The following is a 19,229-nucleotide window of genomic DNA, read 5'->3' on the forward strand; positions in this document are numbered from 1 at the left end:
GCGGAAGTGGTGACTGTGGGCAGAACTGAAAAAACGTGTGCGAGCAAGGAGGCCTACAAACCTTACTCAGTTACACCAGCTCTGTCAGGAGGAATGGGCCAAAATTCACCCCATTTATTGTAGGAAGCTTGTGGAAGGCTACCTGAAATGTTTGACCCAAGTTAAACAATTTAAAGGCAATGCTAATAAATACTAACTGAGTGTATGTAAACTTCTGACCCACTGGGAATGTGATGAAAGAAATAAAAGCTGAAATAAATCATTCTCTCTACTATTATTCTGACATTTCACATTCTTAAAATAAAGTGGTGATCCTAACTGACCTAAAACAGGGTCTTTTTACTAGGATTAAGTATCAGGAATTGTGAAAAACTGAGTTTAAATGTATTTGGCTAAGGTGTATGTAAACTTCCGACTTCAACTGTACGTAATCAAGGCATTTTTTATTTGTTATTAATTTCAATAATGTTCTATCATTTTTCCTTCACTTTGAAAATGTTAAGCAGGTTGTGTAGATTCATTTTTTAGATTTCATTTTAACATTTTAAGTCAGCAAAATGTGACAACTGTGCAAGGAGTGTGTAGACTTTCACTAGGCACTGTAGATGTGTATATGTGTCCTTCAGCAGTCATAACCGCAGACAGACAGCCAGGTGGATGTCAATGATAAGGCCCCTGCAAGTTCTTGCAGCAACTAACTACAGCTCTGAAAGAACCCTGTTCTTTGGCCGAAGTGTTGGTAAAAAAAACCCACAGCAGTAGAGATGAGTGTGCGACTTCCTTTAGAGCCCTTTAAGGAACCAGGGCTCTGGCCAAAAGTAGTGCACCAAATACGGAATAGGGTACTATTTGGGACGTAACCCATGAATTCTCAAACGGCTCCTGTCACCAGGAGCAAAACCTTTCAAAAGCTAGTTAGTGTAATAACAGAGCAAAGCTGTCCAGACGGCATCAGGGCTGATGTATCAACTTTTTATCGATTAGGCTCATAAGGAGGAAATATGAGGAAACGTTACATCTGTTTTTCAGCTTTTTCTGTAAAATGTGGTAAACACACAAACCAAGCAGACATGACACACAGAAACACTAGACTCAAGACGATGGGATGACACTGTTCGTCAGTTCCTCTCCTCTCGTTAGTATGTATGTTTGAGATTGACTGACTATATTGCAGTTGGACTGCTCAGAATCACTGATCGACAAATTCCCTTGCATCCTGAAAAACGACTCATTATGTGATCAAGATGAGTGATTCTGCGCCTCGCCTTCCTCAAACTGATCCCTTTGAACGTGCTAATTTATTGCAAGGTCCGTTTGTCTATGTGAGTTGTGCAACCCCAAACTGTCACCTTTGATCCTGAACAGGACTGACCTTTGACCTCTGAGGAGAACTGGGCAGAGTGTCGCGTCGCGAAGAGCTGTAGCTCTCTGTTCAGGTCGCACAGAGTCAGATCGATGTCCCACGACCGCAGTCCTGTTAACACACAATAACAAATGTAGCATGATGCACTACATGACCCATAATGCTCTGTAACTATACAACAAACTGTTGGAGTGGAGGGGCCTGTCTAGGGTCTGATTTCTATTGCGTGACCAAATGAACATGACCCTGCTGGTTGTTATTGCTCCTTGGCACTGATTGGTAGATTTCTACTAATAGGCTGGAGAGGGAACACACCTGTCTTTCACCATCTTAATCAACCGCTGAATCAAAGGCATGGAATAAAAACCATGAAACACCATGGCCTTCGAGCACTGAGCTGATAACCCCTAATGTACAATAACATCGGAAAATGACTGGGTTGGGAAATAACCTCTTGTAGGAAGATGATTGTTATTAATATTGGCAGTTATATGTTGAACCTAATTACGCCCCCTGTAAACAGTGAGCTACTCAGTATGCAAGCTGTTTCCCTGAATGATGCCAGTTCTTATTTAATAGAGTGTCTATTGAGTCAGGAAGAGACATCAGGGCAGGGTTTGTTTTTTGTCTTGATTGGCCAGTGTGTTGCCTCCATGCACAACAGTATTCAATGACCCGTCACACTTTTCTCTAGAATAATTTAACATCACATTCACATCATGTTTTTTTTGTCTGGAATGATTTCCTTTCATCTATATTCCAGTGTTTCAGATAACCCAGTAGGGCCTACTGATTGCACATTTGCAAATTCTTAGTTATTCTAGTCAACTGTAATAACTATGGAGAATAATCCATTGCAAACTATAAAGAGTAATTCAACCCTTTATACCAGAAACCATTCAGGATCTCACATACAGTAGAATAGTTTTGTGTTGCGTATTGCTATATTCAGCCATATAGGGGGCTATACATCTGGTGCAGTGTCCTCTATGTATGCGTTACCAAACAGCTCTGTTCAATGTGAAATCCAACCCACTCATGCTGCAGCCTACGTTAGAGATGTAGTCGTCATCCGCTCCCTTTTAGATCCGCTGCAACGGATGAATTAGATGACAATATTCCTAACAGTCACAGCTTGTTCTAAAAAACTCTTTGGTTTGACTTTTGTCGTACATTTGAATATTGCAAGTGCAGGCCAATGCATAGGGGTCAAGCCTCTGACATTTAAACAAACTACATTTTTACATAAAACAAAATCTTTGTGGGCAATCTTGAACTTCAACAGTTTAGAAAGATGTGTAAAGACTTATAATCCCCAGTCAAGTAGCCCACTCACCCTGTTTTATGTGTTTTTTGGCAGACTGAAGGTGGTGGTCCGTTGAGATTTCTCCGATAACTATCAGCATATAAAATCTCCCGTGGTTGAACGGCGGTCTGGTCCTATGGTGCTGTCCACGGTGCTGAAAGGGTAGGGCGGGCTCGCGCTGCTCCTCCGGCTCTCCTGGCGCTACAGAGAGCGATGCTGCTGCCACAGGGATTTCCATGGCAACAGCACGACGAGTGTAAGCTGGGTCCTTTTCCATCTCCATGACAACTGCATCCGGTAGCAGCACAGTGCATGAGGGATGGCTGGGGGGAGGACCAGTGGGTGTGGCTCGTGAGAGGAACGCGATTTGATTGGTGCAGGGTTATGTGGCTATTTGATGTCACAGCACGCCATTGGCCAAATCCGACATGGGGATTATGATAATGTTTATCAAGTTTATCTGAATCGACTGTCTTGTACAGGTAATGGTTGTGATGATGATGATGATGATGATGATGATGATGATGATGAGTGGTATACTACATGGTCCTCCTCATTTCTTACATAGCTGTAAACCACCAGCATTAGGCCTACTACAACTAGTGCTGTAGTTTCCTAATAGGCATACTACAACTAGTCCTGTAGTTTCCTAATAGGCCTACTACAACTAGTCATGTAGTTTCCTAATAGGCCTACTACAACTAGTGCTGTAGATTCCTAATAGGCCTACTACAACTAGTGCTGTAGTTTCCTAATAGGCCTACTACAACTAGTCCTGTAGTTTCCTAATAGGCCTACTACAACTAGTCCTGTAGTTTCCTAATAGGCCTACTACAACTAGTGCTGTAGTTTCCTAATAGGCCTACTACAACTAGTGCTGTAGTTTCCTAATAGGCCTACTACAACCAGTCCTGTAGTTTCCTAATAGGCCTACTACAACTAGTCCTGTAGTTTCCTAATAGGCCTACTACAACTAGTCCTGTAGTTTCCTAATAGGCCTACTACAACTAGTGCTGTAGTTTCCTAATAGGCCTACTACAACTAGTGCTGTAGTTTCCTAATAGGCCTGCTACAACTAGTCCTGTAGATTCCTAATAGGCCTACTACAACTAGTCCTGTAGTTTCCTAATAGGCCTACTACAACTAGTCCTGTAGTTTCCTAATAGACCTACTACAACTAGTGCTGTAGTTTCCTAATAGGCCTACTACAACTAGTCCTGTAGTTTCCTAATAGGCCTACCACAACTAGTCCTGTAGATTCCTAATAGGCCTACTACAACTAGTCCTGTAGTTTCCTAATAGGCCTACTACAACTAGTGCTGTAGTTTCCTAATAGGCCTACTACAACTAGTCCTGTAGTTTCCTAATAGGCCTACTACAACTAGTCCTGTAGTTTCCTAATAGGCCTACTACAACTAGTCCTGTAGTTTCCTAATAGGCCTACTACAACTAGTGCTGTAGTTTCCTAATAGGCCTACTACAACTAGTCCTGTAGTTTATTAATAGGCCTACTACAACTAGTCCTGTAGTTTCCTAATAGGCCTACTACAACTAGTGCTGTAGATTCCTAATAGGCCTACTACAACTAGTCCTGTAGTTTCCTAATAGGGCTACTACAACTAGTCCTGTAGATTCCTAATAGGCCTACTACAACTAGTCCTGTAGATTCCTAATAGGCCTACTACAACTAATCCTGTAGATTCCTAATAGACCTACTACAACTAGTGCTGTAGTTTCCTAATAGGCCTACTACAACTAGTCCTGTAGTTTCCTAATAGGCCTACTACAACTAGTCCTGTAGTTTCCTAATAGGCCTACTACAACCAGTCCTGTAGTTTCCTAATAGGCTACTACAACTAGTCCTGTAGTTTCCTAATAGGCCTACTCATCAAATATCTCAGGGAACAGGTGTTCCTGTAAGACTGTCTTTGATATATCTGGATCTAGAGGAACTGAAGTTGTTTCTCTGGAATAAATAGGTGTATTTATATCCCTGTCTCTGGATGTACCACCAGGAGATGTTTCCAGTAGGCTTCCACACTGACACCTCTTTGTTCCCTCCCTGAACACAACAACCCTTCATCTGTGCAGAGACGTTCACAACAAAAGGCCTCAGAGACAAAGTGGAATAGAATATGTTTTTGTACAATGTTAATGTATTTGATTATCTCCTAAAATAGCTGGAAAATAACCAAATTAGCTACAGAGGGGAAAAGCTGGCATGAAATTACCTGAAAATTGGAGAATGTTCATTGAGTTCTCCACTTGCCATGTTTTATAACAGGAAACTCAGTTGTTGTGGGACATAAATGATCTTGAATCAGGATGCATATTAGCCTACATATACAGTTGAAGTACATTGACCTTTACTTTGGAAACTGAGAACTAAATGAATAGTAAGACTTCATTCTTTTCACCTTTGATTGACGACAATGAATTAAAAGGGTTGTTTGTCCTGATAGTAGATTGTGTAACTCATATAGTCACCCTATGACAGAAACATTCAGGTAGAGATGAAATTCAGCGCCAGAATATGAACATTTATTTCAGATTTCGATCTGTTTGATTGTCATTTTAAGGCCATTTTGAAATTATAATTTAAAGACCAAAATCACTGTTTGACTTTGACCCTTATAGTTGACACTATTGTACTATAGGTGCAGTTTCTATGTCTGGTAATTACAGCGTATAGGTGGTTTAGGAGCTATATGACCAGGAGCTTTACGTCATATAATCTCCCCGGAGAGTACTATGCACTGTACCAAACAGACCAATCTGGGCAATTATCCAAGAAAGAACAGGAGAGAGAGGGTGGAGGACAGGACTGGAGAGATTTGGGGAGTAAAACAAAGATTTACACAATTTGTGATGTCATACTCAGCATTTGAACAGCTATCTCAGAACATAAATAATTGCTGAGTTATAAATACATTCTCCCCATGGAGGTTTTGTTTGACAACCTATACCACATGACCTAATCTGAATATGAAGGGACGTCTCGTTTTTTCATCATTCACTTGATTGGTCTCTGATCTGACGTTCAATATCTGACTGTATTATACACGTATGAATAGTTGAACATTGAGCGTTGAAAGGACACAGCAAATCGGGAAGAGATTGTATTAGTATTTAGTATTTTATAAGTATCTCCATTAGCTGTTGCCAAGGCAGCTGCTACTCTTCCTGAGGTCCAAACAGGAACAAATCAACACATCACAAAAAATCTAAACAATAGTCTACATCATAAATAAAACAAAACATCACAACAAAACAAAATAACAGTCTACATCATAAATGAAACAACACATCACAACAAAACAACAGTCTACATCATAAATAAAACAACACATCACAACAAAACAACAGTCTACATCATAAATAAAACAAAACATCACAACAAAACAAAACAACAGTCTACATCATAAATAAAACAACACATCACAACAAAACAAGTCTACATCATAAATAAAACAATACATCACAACAAAACAAGTCTACATCATAAATAAAACAACACATCACAACAAAACAAAACAACAGTCTACATCATAAATAAAACAACACATCACAACAAAACAAGTCTACATCATAAATAAAACAATACATCACAACAAAACAAGTCTACATCATAAATAAAACAACACATCACAACAAAACAAAACAATAGTCTACATCATAAATAAAACAATACATCACAACAAAACAAAACAATAGTCTACATCATAAATAAAACATCACAACAAAACAAGTCTACATCATAAATAAAACAACACATCACAACAAAACAAGTCTACATCATAAATAAAACAACACATCACAACAAAACAATAGTCTACATCATAAATAAAACAACACATCACAACAAAACAAAACAATAGTCTACATCATAAATAAAACAATACATCACAACAAAACAAAACAATAGTCTACATCATAAATAAAACAACACATCACAACAAAACAAAACAATAGTCATCATAAATATAAAACAACACATCACAACAAAACAATAGTCTACATCATAAATAAAACAACACATCACAACAAAACAATAGTCTACATCATAAATAAAACATCACATCACAACAAAACAAGTCTACATCATAAATAAAACAACACATCACAACAAAACAATAGTCTACATCATAAATAAAACAACACATCACAACAAAACAATAGTCTACATCATAAATAAAACAACACATCACAACAAAACAAGTCTACATCATAAATAAAACAACACATCACAACAAAACAACAGTCTACATCATAAATAAAACAACACATCACAACAAAACAAGTCTACATCATAAATAAAACAACACATCACAACAAAACAAAACAACAGTCTACATCATAAATAAAACAACACATCACAACAAAACAAGTCTACATCATAAATAAAACAACACATCACAACAAAACAATAGTCTACATCATAAATAAAACAACACATCACAACAAAACAATAGTCTACATCATAAATAAAACAACACATCACAACAAAACAATAGTCTACATCATAAATAAAACATCACATCACAACAAAACAATAGTCTACATCATAAATAAAACAACACATCACAACAAAACAATAGTCTACATCATAAATAAAACATCACAACAAAACAAAACAATAGTCTACATCATAAATAAAACAATACATCACAACAAAACAATAGTCTACATCATAAATAAAACAATACATCACAACAAAACAACAGTCTACATCATAAATAAAACAACACATCACAACAAAACAATAGTCTACATCATAAATAAAACATCACAACAAAACAAAACAATAGTCTACATCATAAATAAAACATCACATCACAACAAAACAATAGTCTACATCATAAATAAAACAACACATCACAACAAAACAATAGTCTACATCATAAATAAAACATCACATCACAACAAAACAAGTCTACATCATAAATAAAACATCACATCACAACAAAACAAGTCTACATCATAAATAAAACAACACATCACAACAAAACAATAGTCTACATCATAAATAAAACAACACATCACAACAAAACAATAGTCTACATCATAAATAAAACAATACATCACAACAAAACAAGTCTACATCATAAATAAAACAATACATCACAACAAAACAATAGTCTACATCATAAATAAAACAATACATCACAACAAAACAATAGTCATCATAAATAAAACAACACATCACAACAAAACAATAGTCTACATGTACAATATCAAATGTACAATATTACAACAATACAATTTTTTAAATGTGTGTGTGTGTGTCTTTTGATCTTACTTTGACATGAAGTATGATCAGAAAAAGTTTGTTGATGGTGAAGTGAGAATTTAAATACAAAGAAAGCAATATTTGTAAACAATTAGTAAACAGGAAGCAGTAGGCCTATAGCCATTCACTGTCTTTTCACATGGTGGCATTTTATTCACCCTAGCCTTCCTTCTTCGACACATTTACATGTGCATGGATGCTCTCACCTTATATATCTACCAAGCACACCACAGTGTGCTTTAGGTTACTCTAAGGCTGCTGTGTTTGGGAGGTGCCTGTCAGATGGTGACGTCTCCCACAGCAGTGAGAGATGGCTGGGGTTGTTAATACGCCACGTCCCTGCTCTGGAGTACATCTCCCTCCTCTCAGCAGGACAGTGTTTGTGTCCCAAATGGTACCCTATTCCCTATTTAGTGTACTACTTTTAACCAGAGCCCTATGGGCCCTGGTGAAAAGTAGTGCACTATGTAGGAAATAGGTTTCCATTTGGGACACAGCCTGCCAGTGTTACATCCCTCAATGAGTCAGCACTCCTATCGATCTCACACTGAGACAGGCCTGAGCCAAAGATCCTCTAAAACTGAACCTGCTGTGCTTGAGAACAAGAGTATCTACTGCCCTCTGTAGGACTAAATGAGAACCCTTTTGGTTTGATTGCTTTAAAAAGATTTCTTAAGAATAAGTGTAATATTAAGTCCATTGGTTTACTAATAGACAAATCAGTACCGTAAATTAAAATATTAATGTTCATTTTCTTACATCATTTCTCTAAATGAAGTAAACGACTGTTACAATGTTGATTGGTATGCAGGATGTTTCAGAATGTGGTTTAGGTTGTACACAGTTAAAGCACAGACCAAAACCAACATATTGGTGTGACAAGTTAAAATGTTTTTAAAACAGTCCCATAGGCCAGTAGACTCTTATAAGCTCTTAGCTTGTGAGATCAGGATGGTTCGTACGAGGCTAGTAGGCCAGTGGTTCCCAACCTTTTTCAGTTACTGTACAACCAACTGAATTTTGCTCTGCCAGGAGTACCCCTGAAGTACCCCGTCATGTGCATTTTACCAGTAGACCCATGGTCTCATGATACAGATACAGATTCAGATTCAGAGTCTTTAATAGTCACATGTACAGGGTTACAGGTGTGATGGCAGGGTACAGTGAATATCTTAGGCTTCAAGCTCCAACATGCAGGACTAAGTAAAATACAATAACGAAAATGGTAATAAAACAACAACAATAGTAATAGAAATAGCACTATATAATAATAACAACTGTAGCAGTGATGAATAAATAAATGTCCATGGGTTGGCGGCAGAGTAAAGACTGTTGAGGGTGTGTGGGGAATGACCACAGGGGGAGCAGCAACATGATCATTGAGGGGGTGTGGGGAATGACCACAGGGGGAGCTGCAGCATGATCATTGAGGGGGTGTGGGGAATGACCACAGGGGGAGCAGCAACATGATCATTGAGGGCGTGTGGGGAATGACCACAGGGGGAGCAGCAGCATGATCATTGAGGGCGTGTGGGGAATGACCATAGGGGGAGCAGCAGCATGATCATTGAGGGGGTGTGGGGAATGACCATAGGGGGAGCAGCAGCATGATCATTGAGGGGGTGTGGGGAATGACCACAGGGGGAGCAGCAACATGATCATTGAGGGCGTGTGGGGAATGACCACAGGGGGAGCAGCAGCATGATCATTGAGGGCGTGTGGGGAATGATCATAGGGGGAGCAGCAGCATGATCATTGAGGGTGTGTGGGGAATGACCATAGGGGGAGCAGCAGCATGATCATTGAGGGGGTGTGGGGAACAAGTGAAAAAAAAACAATACAAATTATTATAACAAAAATCTAGAATATATACTGAGCAAAAATATAAATGCAACATGGTCCCATGTTTCATGAGCTGAAATAAAAGATCCCAGAAATTGTCCATTTTCAACAAAAAAAAAGAATAGCTTATTTCTCAAAAATGTTGAGCACAAATTTAATTACATCCCTGTTAGTGAGCATTTCTCCTTTGCCAAGATAATCCATCCACCTGACAGGTGTGGCATATCAAGAAGATGATTAAACAGTATGATCATTACACAGGTGCACCTTGTCATGATGCTCCTGTACTGCCCGTGTCTGAGTGATTGAAGAGGGGAGAACAGGGCATGGCTTGGATGTCTGGGGTCTCTGGTGATGTTCTTAGCTTTTCTGCGACACCTGGTGTCGTAGGTGTCCTGTAGGGCAGGCAGTGTGCATCCAATGGTGTGTTCGGCTACATGTATCACCCTCTGAAAAGCCTTGCGGTCCGCGGTGGTACAGTTGCTGTACCAGACTGTGATATAGCCCGACAGTATGCTCTCGATGGTGCTCATGTAGAACACTATGAGGATCCTCAGGGACAGGACGTATTTCTTCAGCATCCTGAGGTTGAAGAGTTGCTGTCGTGCCTTCTTCACCACGGTGTCCATGTGGTTAGAGCATTTGACCTTCTCTGAGATATGTACGCCAAGGAATCTGAAGTTATTAACAGTCTCCACTGTGGACCCGTTGATGAGGATGGGGGCGTGTCCAGCCTGGTTCCTCCCGAAGTCCAGACTCAGCTCCTTTGTTCAGCTAACATTGAGGGAGAGGTTGTTTACCTGGCACCACACCGTCAGAGTGCCTACCTCCTCCCTGTTGGCTGTATTGTCGTTGTTGGTAATCACGCCTACTACTGTTGTGTCGTCAGCGAACTTGATGATGGAGTTGGAACTGTGTGAGGACCCTCAAGTACCCCTGTGGATATGCCAAGTACCCCCAGGGTCCTAGTACCCCTGGTTGAGCACCCTAGATTTTACAATTCTAAAATCAGTGAATCAGACAGCCTAAATACATTGAATAAATTGGATTCTCAAACTTGAGCTGTCCCAGTAGGCTACATCATATTTTCTTCTGGATTAGATATTCCATAAACCTGTACCATACAGCTAATGACAGTACAGAATAGTTATAGAACCAACCACAATATAGAACCAACCACAGCATTACCCTACTTGTATTATTTTAGTGCACATTTTTGTTAATGCTGACTTTGCCAAAAGTGATGAAAATATAGCCTAACATAATTACATGATCAACATTTTAGATGTATTAAAAGTAATCCCAGTCCCACAATAAATAACACACGTGTTGTCCTGCACTTTTAGAAGAAACAAAGTTCCAAAAGGGGTCTTTGGCTGGCCACATAGGAGAACCCTTTTTTGTTCCAGGTAGAACCCTCCGTGGGAATAGTTCTAGATTGAACCCAAAAGGGTTATACCTAGAACCAAAAAGGGTTATTCAAAGTGTTTTCCTATGGGGACAGTCGAATACCCCTTTTAAGTTCTAGATGGCACCTTTTTTTCTAAGAGTGTGCGCACCTCAGCACCTACATGCACTAATTATGCCAACATGTTAAAAATGCCATTGCATCTTTAAGTGGTAGTGTCTGTATCCACACCCTGTCTTCCTGGAAAAGAGAGGAGGAGGGGGGGGGGGGGGGGGGGGGGGGGGGGGGGCGAGAGAGAGAGATGTGAACGCAGTCAACGCGCACCGTTATTGCTGCAAAGGGGGCAAAACAAATCTCATACTTTCTGCTTGCAAAAGAGGAAATCAACTTTTCAGGTAAAGCAATAGTTTGTACTTTCTAGCGCCTAATACATTTAGGAGGGAAACGTGTCATCATATAGGCCTATTTGAGCATCAATGTCACTGGTTCGTGTTCAAGGACAGGTTCAGAATAGTGTCTTGCGTTTGGATTTTCGTTCTCCAGCTGCTGCGCATTTCATATTTTCGGTTCCAACTCAACTGGTCAGCTTGGCGATATGACGCGCCAGCACGATGCACCGCACCGTGTACGTATGTGTCGCCTATAGCCATATGATTTCCATATCAGTGGTGCTGTGTTTAGGGTTGGGCTTGAAGAAAAGTATGCACGATCTAATGCTGTTGTTCCGTTATTTTATTTTTTTAAATTAAAATAGGTAAATCATATTTATGTATAGGCTAGCTTATTTGAAACATTTTGATTAAACATTTTATGCATATATTATATATTGTTTATCAACGAAATTAGGCTATAAATAATATCAGCTCATGAGGTTGAATGCTGTCCAAGGACAACCCAAAATGTGTCATCTTCATTGCAGGGTAGGAGTGTATTATGGGTGCCTCAATAATGTGCCAAAGATAGCCTACTTGTGATTGCGATTGAGTTGTACTGGCTCAAATAACCTTTCTGTGCTGCATGTAGATACACGTTTAAACAAATCTAATCATTTGAATAAACTCAGCCTAAGCTATTCATTCCCATGCTACACTAAGGGAACGATCATATGCTGTTCTTTCTCAGCTGAGGTGGTTTATGAAGACTCAGAGTGCCAGTGGGTCAACTAGACTCAAGGTTCTCTGTGTTAAGATGTAAAGACTAAAGACCTTGTTATAAATACTTATTTCAATAGTTGCCATAGCATCACTAATGGACTTGGTGTCCTCTGACAAAAAACAAGTGAGACATTTCAGAGTCAATTCACTGAAGATGTGGGAATTTGTATAAAGCGTTTTCCTACATTCAAACATCAAGCCCTTTTCTGTGGCCTCTCTTAGAATGAGATACAAATGTGCCTATGGCAGCATTTTAAATGGCACCCTATTCCCTAGCCATTTCAGACACAGCACATGTCTGGGTAGATGATAGTAGATTATATAGTGGAAACTATCAGTAACCGTAATGTACCATCCTACATCTGATCCAATTGATTTCATTAGGCACACATAGGTAAGCAACTGCATGCTGATTACATACTTGGTTAGAGATAAATGCTAAATGTCCTGGGTCTTGATGCATGAGAAATATTTTCTAATGCCGCCCTACTTTTGTGAGGAACAGATTGTGGCGTCACCATAGAAACAGAGGGAGGTTAAAGTAGTCCTGAGTATCCATGGGACTGGTTTGATTAAACAGATAGTTCACCTATGTCATGAAATTAAATGAAAACAAGTCCATGTTAGACGAGACAGCAATCCACACATTGATTTTGTTTACATAGCCAGGGCTGCCACGGTGCCACCAGCTGCAAACGTTGGCAATCTTTACCCTAAAAAACTGGCTGAGTGAATGAACTCCAGGCATACAGGAATCCTGTTAAAATAACTTGAAATAAAATAATTCATCTATGTACAGATTATATACCTAGTATATTATGCTCAAAATGTGTGTATGAGTTATTTCACTCAGCTCCCTTATGGAAAGACTATCCACCTTTGGTTTCACTTCTAACATGCTCATAATGGGGAGAGCCAGCAGGAATTCACTTCTAACGTGCTCATAATAGGGAGAGCCAGCAGGAATTCACTTCTAACGTGGTCATAATGGGGAGAGCCAGCAGGAATTCACTTCTAACGTGCTCATAATAGGGAGAGCCAGCAGGAATTCACTTCTAACGAGGTCATAATGGGGAGAGCCAGCAGGAATTCACTTCTAACGTGGTCATAATGGGGAGAGCCAGCAGGAATTCACTTCTAACGTGGTCATAATGGGGAGAGCCAGCAGGAATTCACTTCTAACGTGCTCATAATGGGGAGAGCCAGCAGGAATTCACTTCTAACGTGCTCATAATGGAGAGAGCCAGCAGGAATTCACTTCTAACGTGCTCATAATGGAGAGAGCCAGCAGGAATTCACTTCTAACGTGCTCATAATGGAGAGAGCCAGCAGGAATTCACTTCTAACGTGCTCATAACGGGGAGAGCCAGCAGGAAGGAGATGAGGAAAAAGAGGCCCTTTCATAGCCACCGACAGGTCTGATTGGAGTGCCATGTTATAATGATGGATTGCATTTAGGTTTTTTACCAGTGTCTCAAGCACTTCATATTCTGGGGGCAGCTCACCCCATCTATACAACTGCTATTGAACACAGCCTGTGACTAACCCTAACCTAACCCAGTGTCCAGTATCCACACATCACTCCTTCAAAGCTCCACTCTACCACATGTAGCCGATACATCAACCAAAGTTCAAATATACATTGTCAGTCATATTATATTTTTTTACTCCCAACAAACTGTTTATTTCAAGAAAATGCAAACATCATTGCAGATATTGTGTAACCTAACTCTCCAGACAGAGGATCTCTTCTTCTTCTGTTGGGTTGTAGAAGGCAGCTGTGTGCTGTTGGGAGATCGAGGGGAATGAGGGAGGCGATGGCTGACGGGGTAAACTCTGATCCGTTAACACCTTCTCTATCATACAAAGGTTTCCTGAGAGCCCCCTCGACTTCCTGTCCTCCTTCCGAATGTTCCGGAGCATGCTGGTTATCTGGCGCCGGCACTTGACCCAGTCTTTACCACATTGACGCATGTCTAAACGACGAAACTTGGTGGTGACAAACTGTCTTATGGCAGAAAGTTTGTCCGGGTCCAGTTTGTTAAGGCCCAGTGCAGGAATGCCCTTGAGATTGCTGGTGGCGAGTTCACATTGGGAGAAGACCGCGTGTAGAAGGTATTGCACTGTTGCCCTAGGCGTCTGAAACTTGTGTGCGGTTCTAATTGTGCTTGCAGGAAGACGCACATTCCACTTCATGTAGCCCAGCCAAAGCAACTCATCCCTCTCTGTGTGTGTTATGCTTCTCTGAATTTGTTTGCCTGCAACAGGTGTCGTTTGAGCTGACAGAGGAGTCTTCTGTAAAGGCTCAGCAGTGGTTTGGCTGCCAGGCAGATGGTTCGTCATTAGGTGGCTTTCTACTACGGCTTTGGCAAGCTGGATAGTTTTATCCTTGGGGACATGAATTGGCAACCTGCGAGAGACATTGGTCACTTTGTCTTGACTAGCCAAGGGGCTACAGATTTCTATTTGGACCTGTTGCTCTGCTTCCTTAATCGACATTTGATCATAGTCCACCTCAACCTTCACAAAACATGACTCCTCAACCTTCACAGAACATTGGTTGTTGGTTTTGGCAAGCTGGATAGGTTTATCCTTGGTTACCTGACTTGGGGGCCTGGGGGCTACCACCCCGGTGAGTGACATTGTGTTGACTATCTGGATGGGTTTATGCTGAGCTAACAGACATGGTCGCCTGGTGGCCTTCATAATATTGCTATGCTGGGTAGGTTTATCCTGGGAGACATGGGTCACTTTGTCCTGACTAGCCAAGGGGCTACAAAGTTCTATTTGGACCTGTTGTTCCTCTTCCTTAATCAACACTTGATCATAGTCCCCCTCAACCTTCACAGGACAAAGCTCCTCAACCTTCACAGAACATAACCCCTCAACCTCCATAAGACAGGGCTCCTCAACCATCCCAGTACATTGTTGGTTCATACCATTTGGTTTAGCCATGCTTGGCACTTCTCTCACTGTATGCATTTGATTGTCTCTGTCTGTAAAGGTGTCAACAAAGAGAGAGGATTGAGATGTGTTATATTTGTAAAAGTCTCTCTCCGCCCTGAGATTGACAGCTTCGACTTGCAGAGCATCATGCCTGGACTGCAAATAATTTAAGGACTTCCTCAGGACCTCACACGATACACAGGTGCCCAGGTCCTGCTCTTCAGTTTCTTCTGTGGTGTCAGCATAACTGTCCCTCAGGTCAGCACCTCCAACCTCACTAAGGTCAAGGCACTTCTTCTTCTTCACTGCCCTGTCATAGCTCTGCAGGTTTCTTTTCCCTTCTGTCTGAGCTGTGTTCGGACTCAAGGCATCGTCCTCTGGGCGAAGGAAGAGGGATGGGGCAAAGTCAGGGTGGTCCGGATGTAGGTTTGGTTTTTCTGAAATATGAACTCAAATTAGATTTCAGTCTCTTCAGACAGACACTTAAATTATTGCACTGGAAATGTGGTGTTCTATGCAGTTGCCTGTGTGAACTGTCTGACAGTTTACCGTACATCACTTCCTTCATGAAAACTCTGTAGCTTGCTAGCTCTTTGTCGGGAAGCCAACCACTGTCATAGGAAATGCATCAAATTGACTGGCCAGCAGATCGACCAGCTTGCTTACAGCTGCACTAGGGTCAGACAGGCTTGTTTAGATTAGAAATGGCTTGTATAATATACCTCAATCCAGGGATGGAAAATGAGTTGTTCTCCGAATTGTCCCATCATCCCAACTGTTACACCGAGAAGTTTGAGCTGCTATTTTTTTGTTGCATTTGTTCAATCTTCTAGGTGTAACAGTTGGGACAATGGGCCAATTCGGAGAACAACGCATTTCTCATCCCTGGATTGAGGTATGTTTTCCATGCCATACCTCACCCCCCTCAATTGTCTTAATCTACACCGGAAGCCTGTCCTATCCTAGCGCAGCTGTAAGCAAGCAGGTAGGGTCTGTTGGCTACGAACTGACCATCAACTTACTTAAAACAAAGTGCCTCCCACAAATGCGAGAGGAGGTAGTAGGGTGCCAGTCGTTTCCCATTTGGAGTACCAATTTACCACCCAAACGGGAAGGCAGATCTGGTTCGGGGTTTTCAATCTTCACCATTTTTATCCAAGTTTTCCTTTGATTTTGAGCAATTTCGTTCTCTCCAGTAGGGAATCGGAAAAACCCTAACCCTCCTCCTTTCCGATATTGGGCCTTGCACCCCCAAACACAACATTGCATTTTGAAGGTCCGTAGCTAGGTGTTCAATTCTGGTTAACGACGTTAACTAACTAGCATTAGATGGTTAGCTAAGCTGTCGTATGTTTATGCCAAATATTTCCCCTGTGAATGCGTTTGCGGGTTTCCGATTTCGAAGTTCTGCTGCCAGAACAGCCTTGTTTACAAATGTTACGATTTCGTGAAATATAGCTAGCTGTAGAGTATGACGCTAGTAGTTTTGCTGTTTTATGTTTTACTCAGCAAGCGTCTCAAACCGCGTATTCAAACTGTTTTGGTATGACGACAGAGCCAGAAGCGTCCCAGATCAATCATAACCATCCTTATGTGTAGTTTTACGGCGAAAGGGGGATGAGCTAATGAAATGATTGGGCTAGTTGTTGGACCTCCAAGGTAACTAGCTATGCCAAAAGGACACCAGCTCAAATTGTGGTTGCAATCGTAATTCGTATTTTTTTTAGCAGACTAGCTAGCTAAGTGAATAAATATTATACATGGCTGTTTTTTTATGGACTAACTAGTGTGCTCAACGTTTTGCTCTCAGTCATGTGCTGTGCTCTCACTTCCTAAACGTAGCTAGGCTAACTCGTTATCGGTAGCTAGCTTGTTAGACTAGCAAATTCTGTTATGGTCTTCTAACTAGCTATTTATCGGAAAGAGGACTGCAAGTCCATGGCACCAGACGGATCGATTCAGTTATTATATTGATCATGTTTACCTAACACTCGGGCAGTTGTTCCTATAATATATTCCTATAATATTCGCTATTTGTTTTGGCGCAGCAGCTACGCTACCTGCTGTCCTTGCATGCCATAACCCGATGGATCCTAGCGGAAGTGACCTGGATTCGAGTCTGCCCCATGCAGAGAACCCGTGCTTGATCGTGGAGGACTCCCAGCCCGACAGTGCGGCACTGGAGGACGACCCGGACAGTAGCTACCGCGCCTTGCTCGCCCGCCGCTTGTCCAGCCTGCAGCCTGCCACCTCCCACAGCCCTGTACTGGTGAGTAGCACCGTGTAGAGACAGCGGGAGGTAACGAGTGAAGATGGGCTTGAATCAGCAGCTGTGGTTACAGTTACAGTAAACCTCCTGTGCCAAAATGATCCATGTCTACTGGCAGGAGTAGTACCGTAGATGAAGAGAGAGAGAGCCATAACGTTAGATTAAAATATCTCTAGGATATATATGACTGGGGGCTTGGGAGGTTGCCCATCTGTAGAATTACTTTGCCCTACTTGCACCAATGTCACTTGATGTATCCATAATTCTATGCAAAGATGGTCATTTCTGACTGCAGCGTGGGTATCGGGAGAGTAGCCCCCGAGGACAGCCAGCCAGAGCAGGGCTTGAACCAGCGACTCGGAGGGCAAGTACGCTAACGTTGCATCCTGTAACATAAAGGTCTAGAGATCTTTTGAGAGGCTGTAATATGCTTTTCAGTCATACAGGGAGGGGAGACGATAGGGGTATTGTTTTTGTCAGCTCCTCCTAGCCTGGTAACAGATCAGTTTGTGTTTTTGCCCACTCCATTGTCAAGCAAGAAAGCAGAAATAGACTGTCACCCAGGCTAAGTTCCTCCTGCTACCTTAGTTTGTTGTCCGATGACCTCAATGGAACTTTGGGACATATCAACTTAGGTTGTGACATGACATTACTTACTTACTTATAAGTCTTTACAACTGATCTAGGACTGGTTTTGTTGTGAAGCTCATATTCATTCATGTTAGAAGTGTGGGGATAACAGATCTCAAGTCAGTTGTCAAAAGCAAAAAATATCACTTGGCTCAATTTGAATCCATTTAAGATGCATCCCTCCATCCTACCTGCCATGGAGTCAATACTGACACAATTGGATAGGTGACAGCAGGGTTTTCATCAAATAATCCAGTCATGTCAGATCAGTACTTGTCCTACTTCATGGGAAGGAGTGATACCTGTTGTTCTAATATGAACAGGGCCACTGAATCCAGCCTTCTCTCTCCCCAGGAGCTGATGTCCTCTCCGGCAGGAAACCGATACTCCGAGACAGACAGCCAATCAGAGAGGGTCCAGAACAACAATCACAACGGGCCAGGTTGGTCTCTCAAACTGTGACCACAAAGGACAGAGATTGGATACCTGGGGCCGTATGTATAAGGCATCTCAGAGAACGAGTGCTGCCCCCCCCCCTCTCCATGTAATCCTATTCACTGGGATCTAAAAGGCCAAACTGATCCTAAATCAGCACTCCTACTCTGATACGTTTGATACATACGACACCTCACCATTTGAAGCTGTGGTTCTCTGTATGTGACTGCTGTGATGAGTATCCTTGCCTGGGACCTGAAGAGTTGCATTGGGTTTTTTAGTGGGATAATGCACTCTTATGGTGTGCAGAAAACTCGTGTTCGAACCCTGCCGCTTACATAGATTTGGAACATTTAGTGGGGTGTTGGTCACTCCTATAGCAAACTAATGTACCCTCACAAACACTAAAAGTCCAGGCTGCTAAGTTAAGGGCACAGAAAATATTAAGTGTGAAATGTAAACTCTGGTTTCAACCATTGCAGCCATTATCATAGTAATAACAATGATATAGCCTATTGATAGCGCTGGTAACATTGAAAGCAGTTGATAGCATTTGTCTCCCCATAGCAGACATTGTATTCTGTCT

At 41.4% G+C, this 19,229-nt stretch overlaps 3 protein-coding genes across 9 annotated transcripts in view; 1 reads left to right on the top strand and 2 right to left on the bottom strand.

Moving 5' to 3' along the window:
• The window catches only part of LOC110506148 (microtubule-associated protein 1B), a 70,284-nt gene extending 67,425 nt beyond the window's left edge, over positions 1–2,859 (bottom strand). For both annotated transcript variants that reach the window (XM_036963905.1, XM_036963904.1), the window contains exons 1-2: positions 2,700–2,859; positions 1,373–1,474 (exon numbers count right to left, since the gene is read on the bottom strand). In XM_036963905.1, the coding sequence (XP_036819800.1) occupies positions 1,373–1,474; positions 2,700–2,769 (172 nt within the window). In that variant the 5' untranslated portion in view covers positions 2,770–2,859. The remainder of the gene's footprint in view (positions 1–1,372; positions 1,475–2,699) is intronic.
• The window catches only part of LOC100136262 (TP53-binding protein 1), a 65,083-nt gene that overhangs the window by 361 nt on the left and 45,493 nt on the right, over positions 1–19,229 (top strand). For 3 of the 6 annotated variants that reach the window (XM_036963907.1, XM_036963912.1, XM_036963909.1), the window contains exons 2-3: positions 17,358–17,578; positions 18,563–18,650. In XM_036963907.1, the coding sequence (XP_036819802.1) occupies positions 17,396–17,578; positions 18,563–18,650 (271 nt within the window). In that variant the 5' untranslated portion in view covers positions 17,358–17,395. Of the gene's footprint in view, positions 1–11,518; positions 11,605–17,357; positions 17,579–18,562; positions 18,651–19,229 lie in introns of those variants that run through there. The other 3 variants (XM_036963911.1, XM_036963910.1, XM_036963908.1) reach the window with 3 other exon arrangements.
• On the bottom strand, positions 14,023–16,763 carry LOC110506147. The gene is made up of 2 exons (XM_036963914.1): positions 16,332–16,763; positions 14,023–15,746 (listed from the first exon to the last, which is right to left on the bottom strand). Exons 1-2 carry the CDS (start codon positions 16,576–16,578, stop codon positions 14,089–14,091), a joined length of 1,905 nt encoding a protein of 634 aa, XP_036819809.1. The 5' UTR covers positions 16,579–16,763; the 3' UTR covers positions 14,023–14,088.

This window comes from Oncorhynchus mykiss, chromosome 26 (genome assembly GCF_013265735.2).
Source record: "Oncorhynchus mykiss isolate Arlee chromosome 26, USDA_OmykA_1.1, whole genome shotgun sequence".
In the NCBI taxonomy this organism is placed as follows: Eukaryota; Metazoa; Chordata; class Actinopteri; order Salmoniformes; family Salmonidae; genus Oncorhynchus; species Oncorhynchus mykiss.

Coding starts and splice junctions, on each gene's coding strand:
- LOC110506147 (XM_036963914.1), bottom strand. CDS start 16,578: ATGCAATGTTGTGTTTGGGGGTGCAAGGCCCAATATCGGAAAGGAGGA. Junction 15,747..16,331: donor TGGGAGGCACTTTGTTTTAA/GTAAGTTGATGG, acceptor TTCATATTTCAG/AAAAACCAAACCTACATCCG.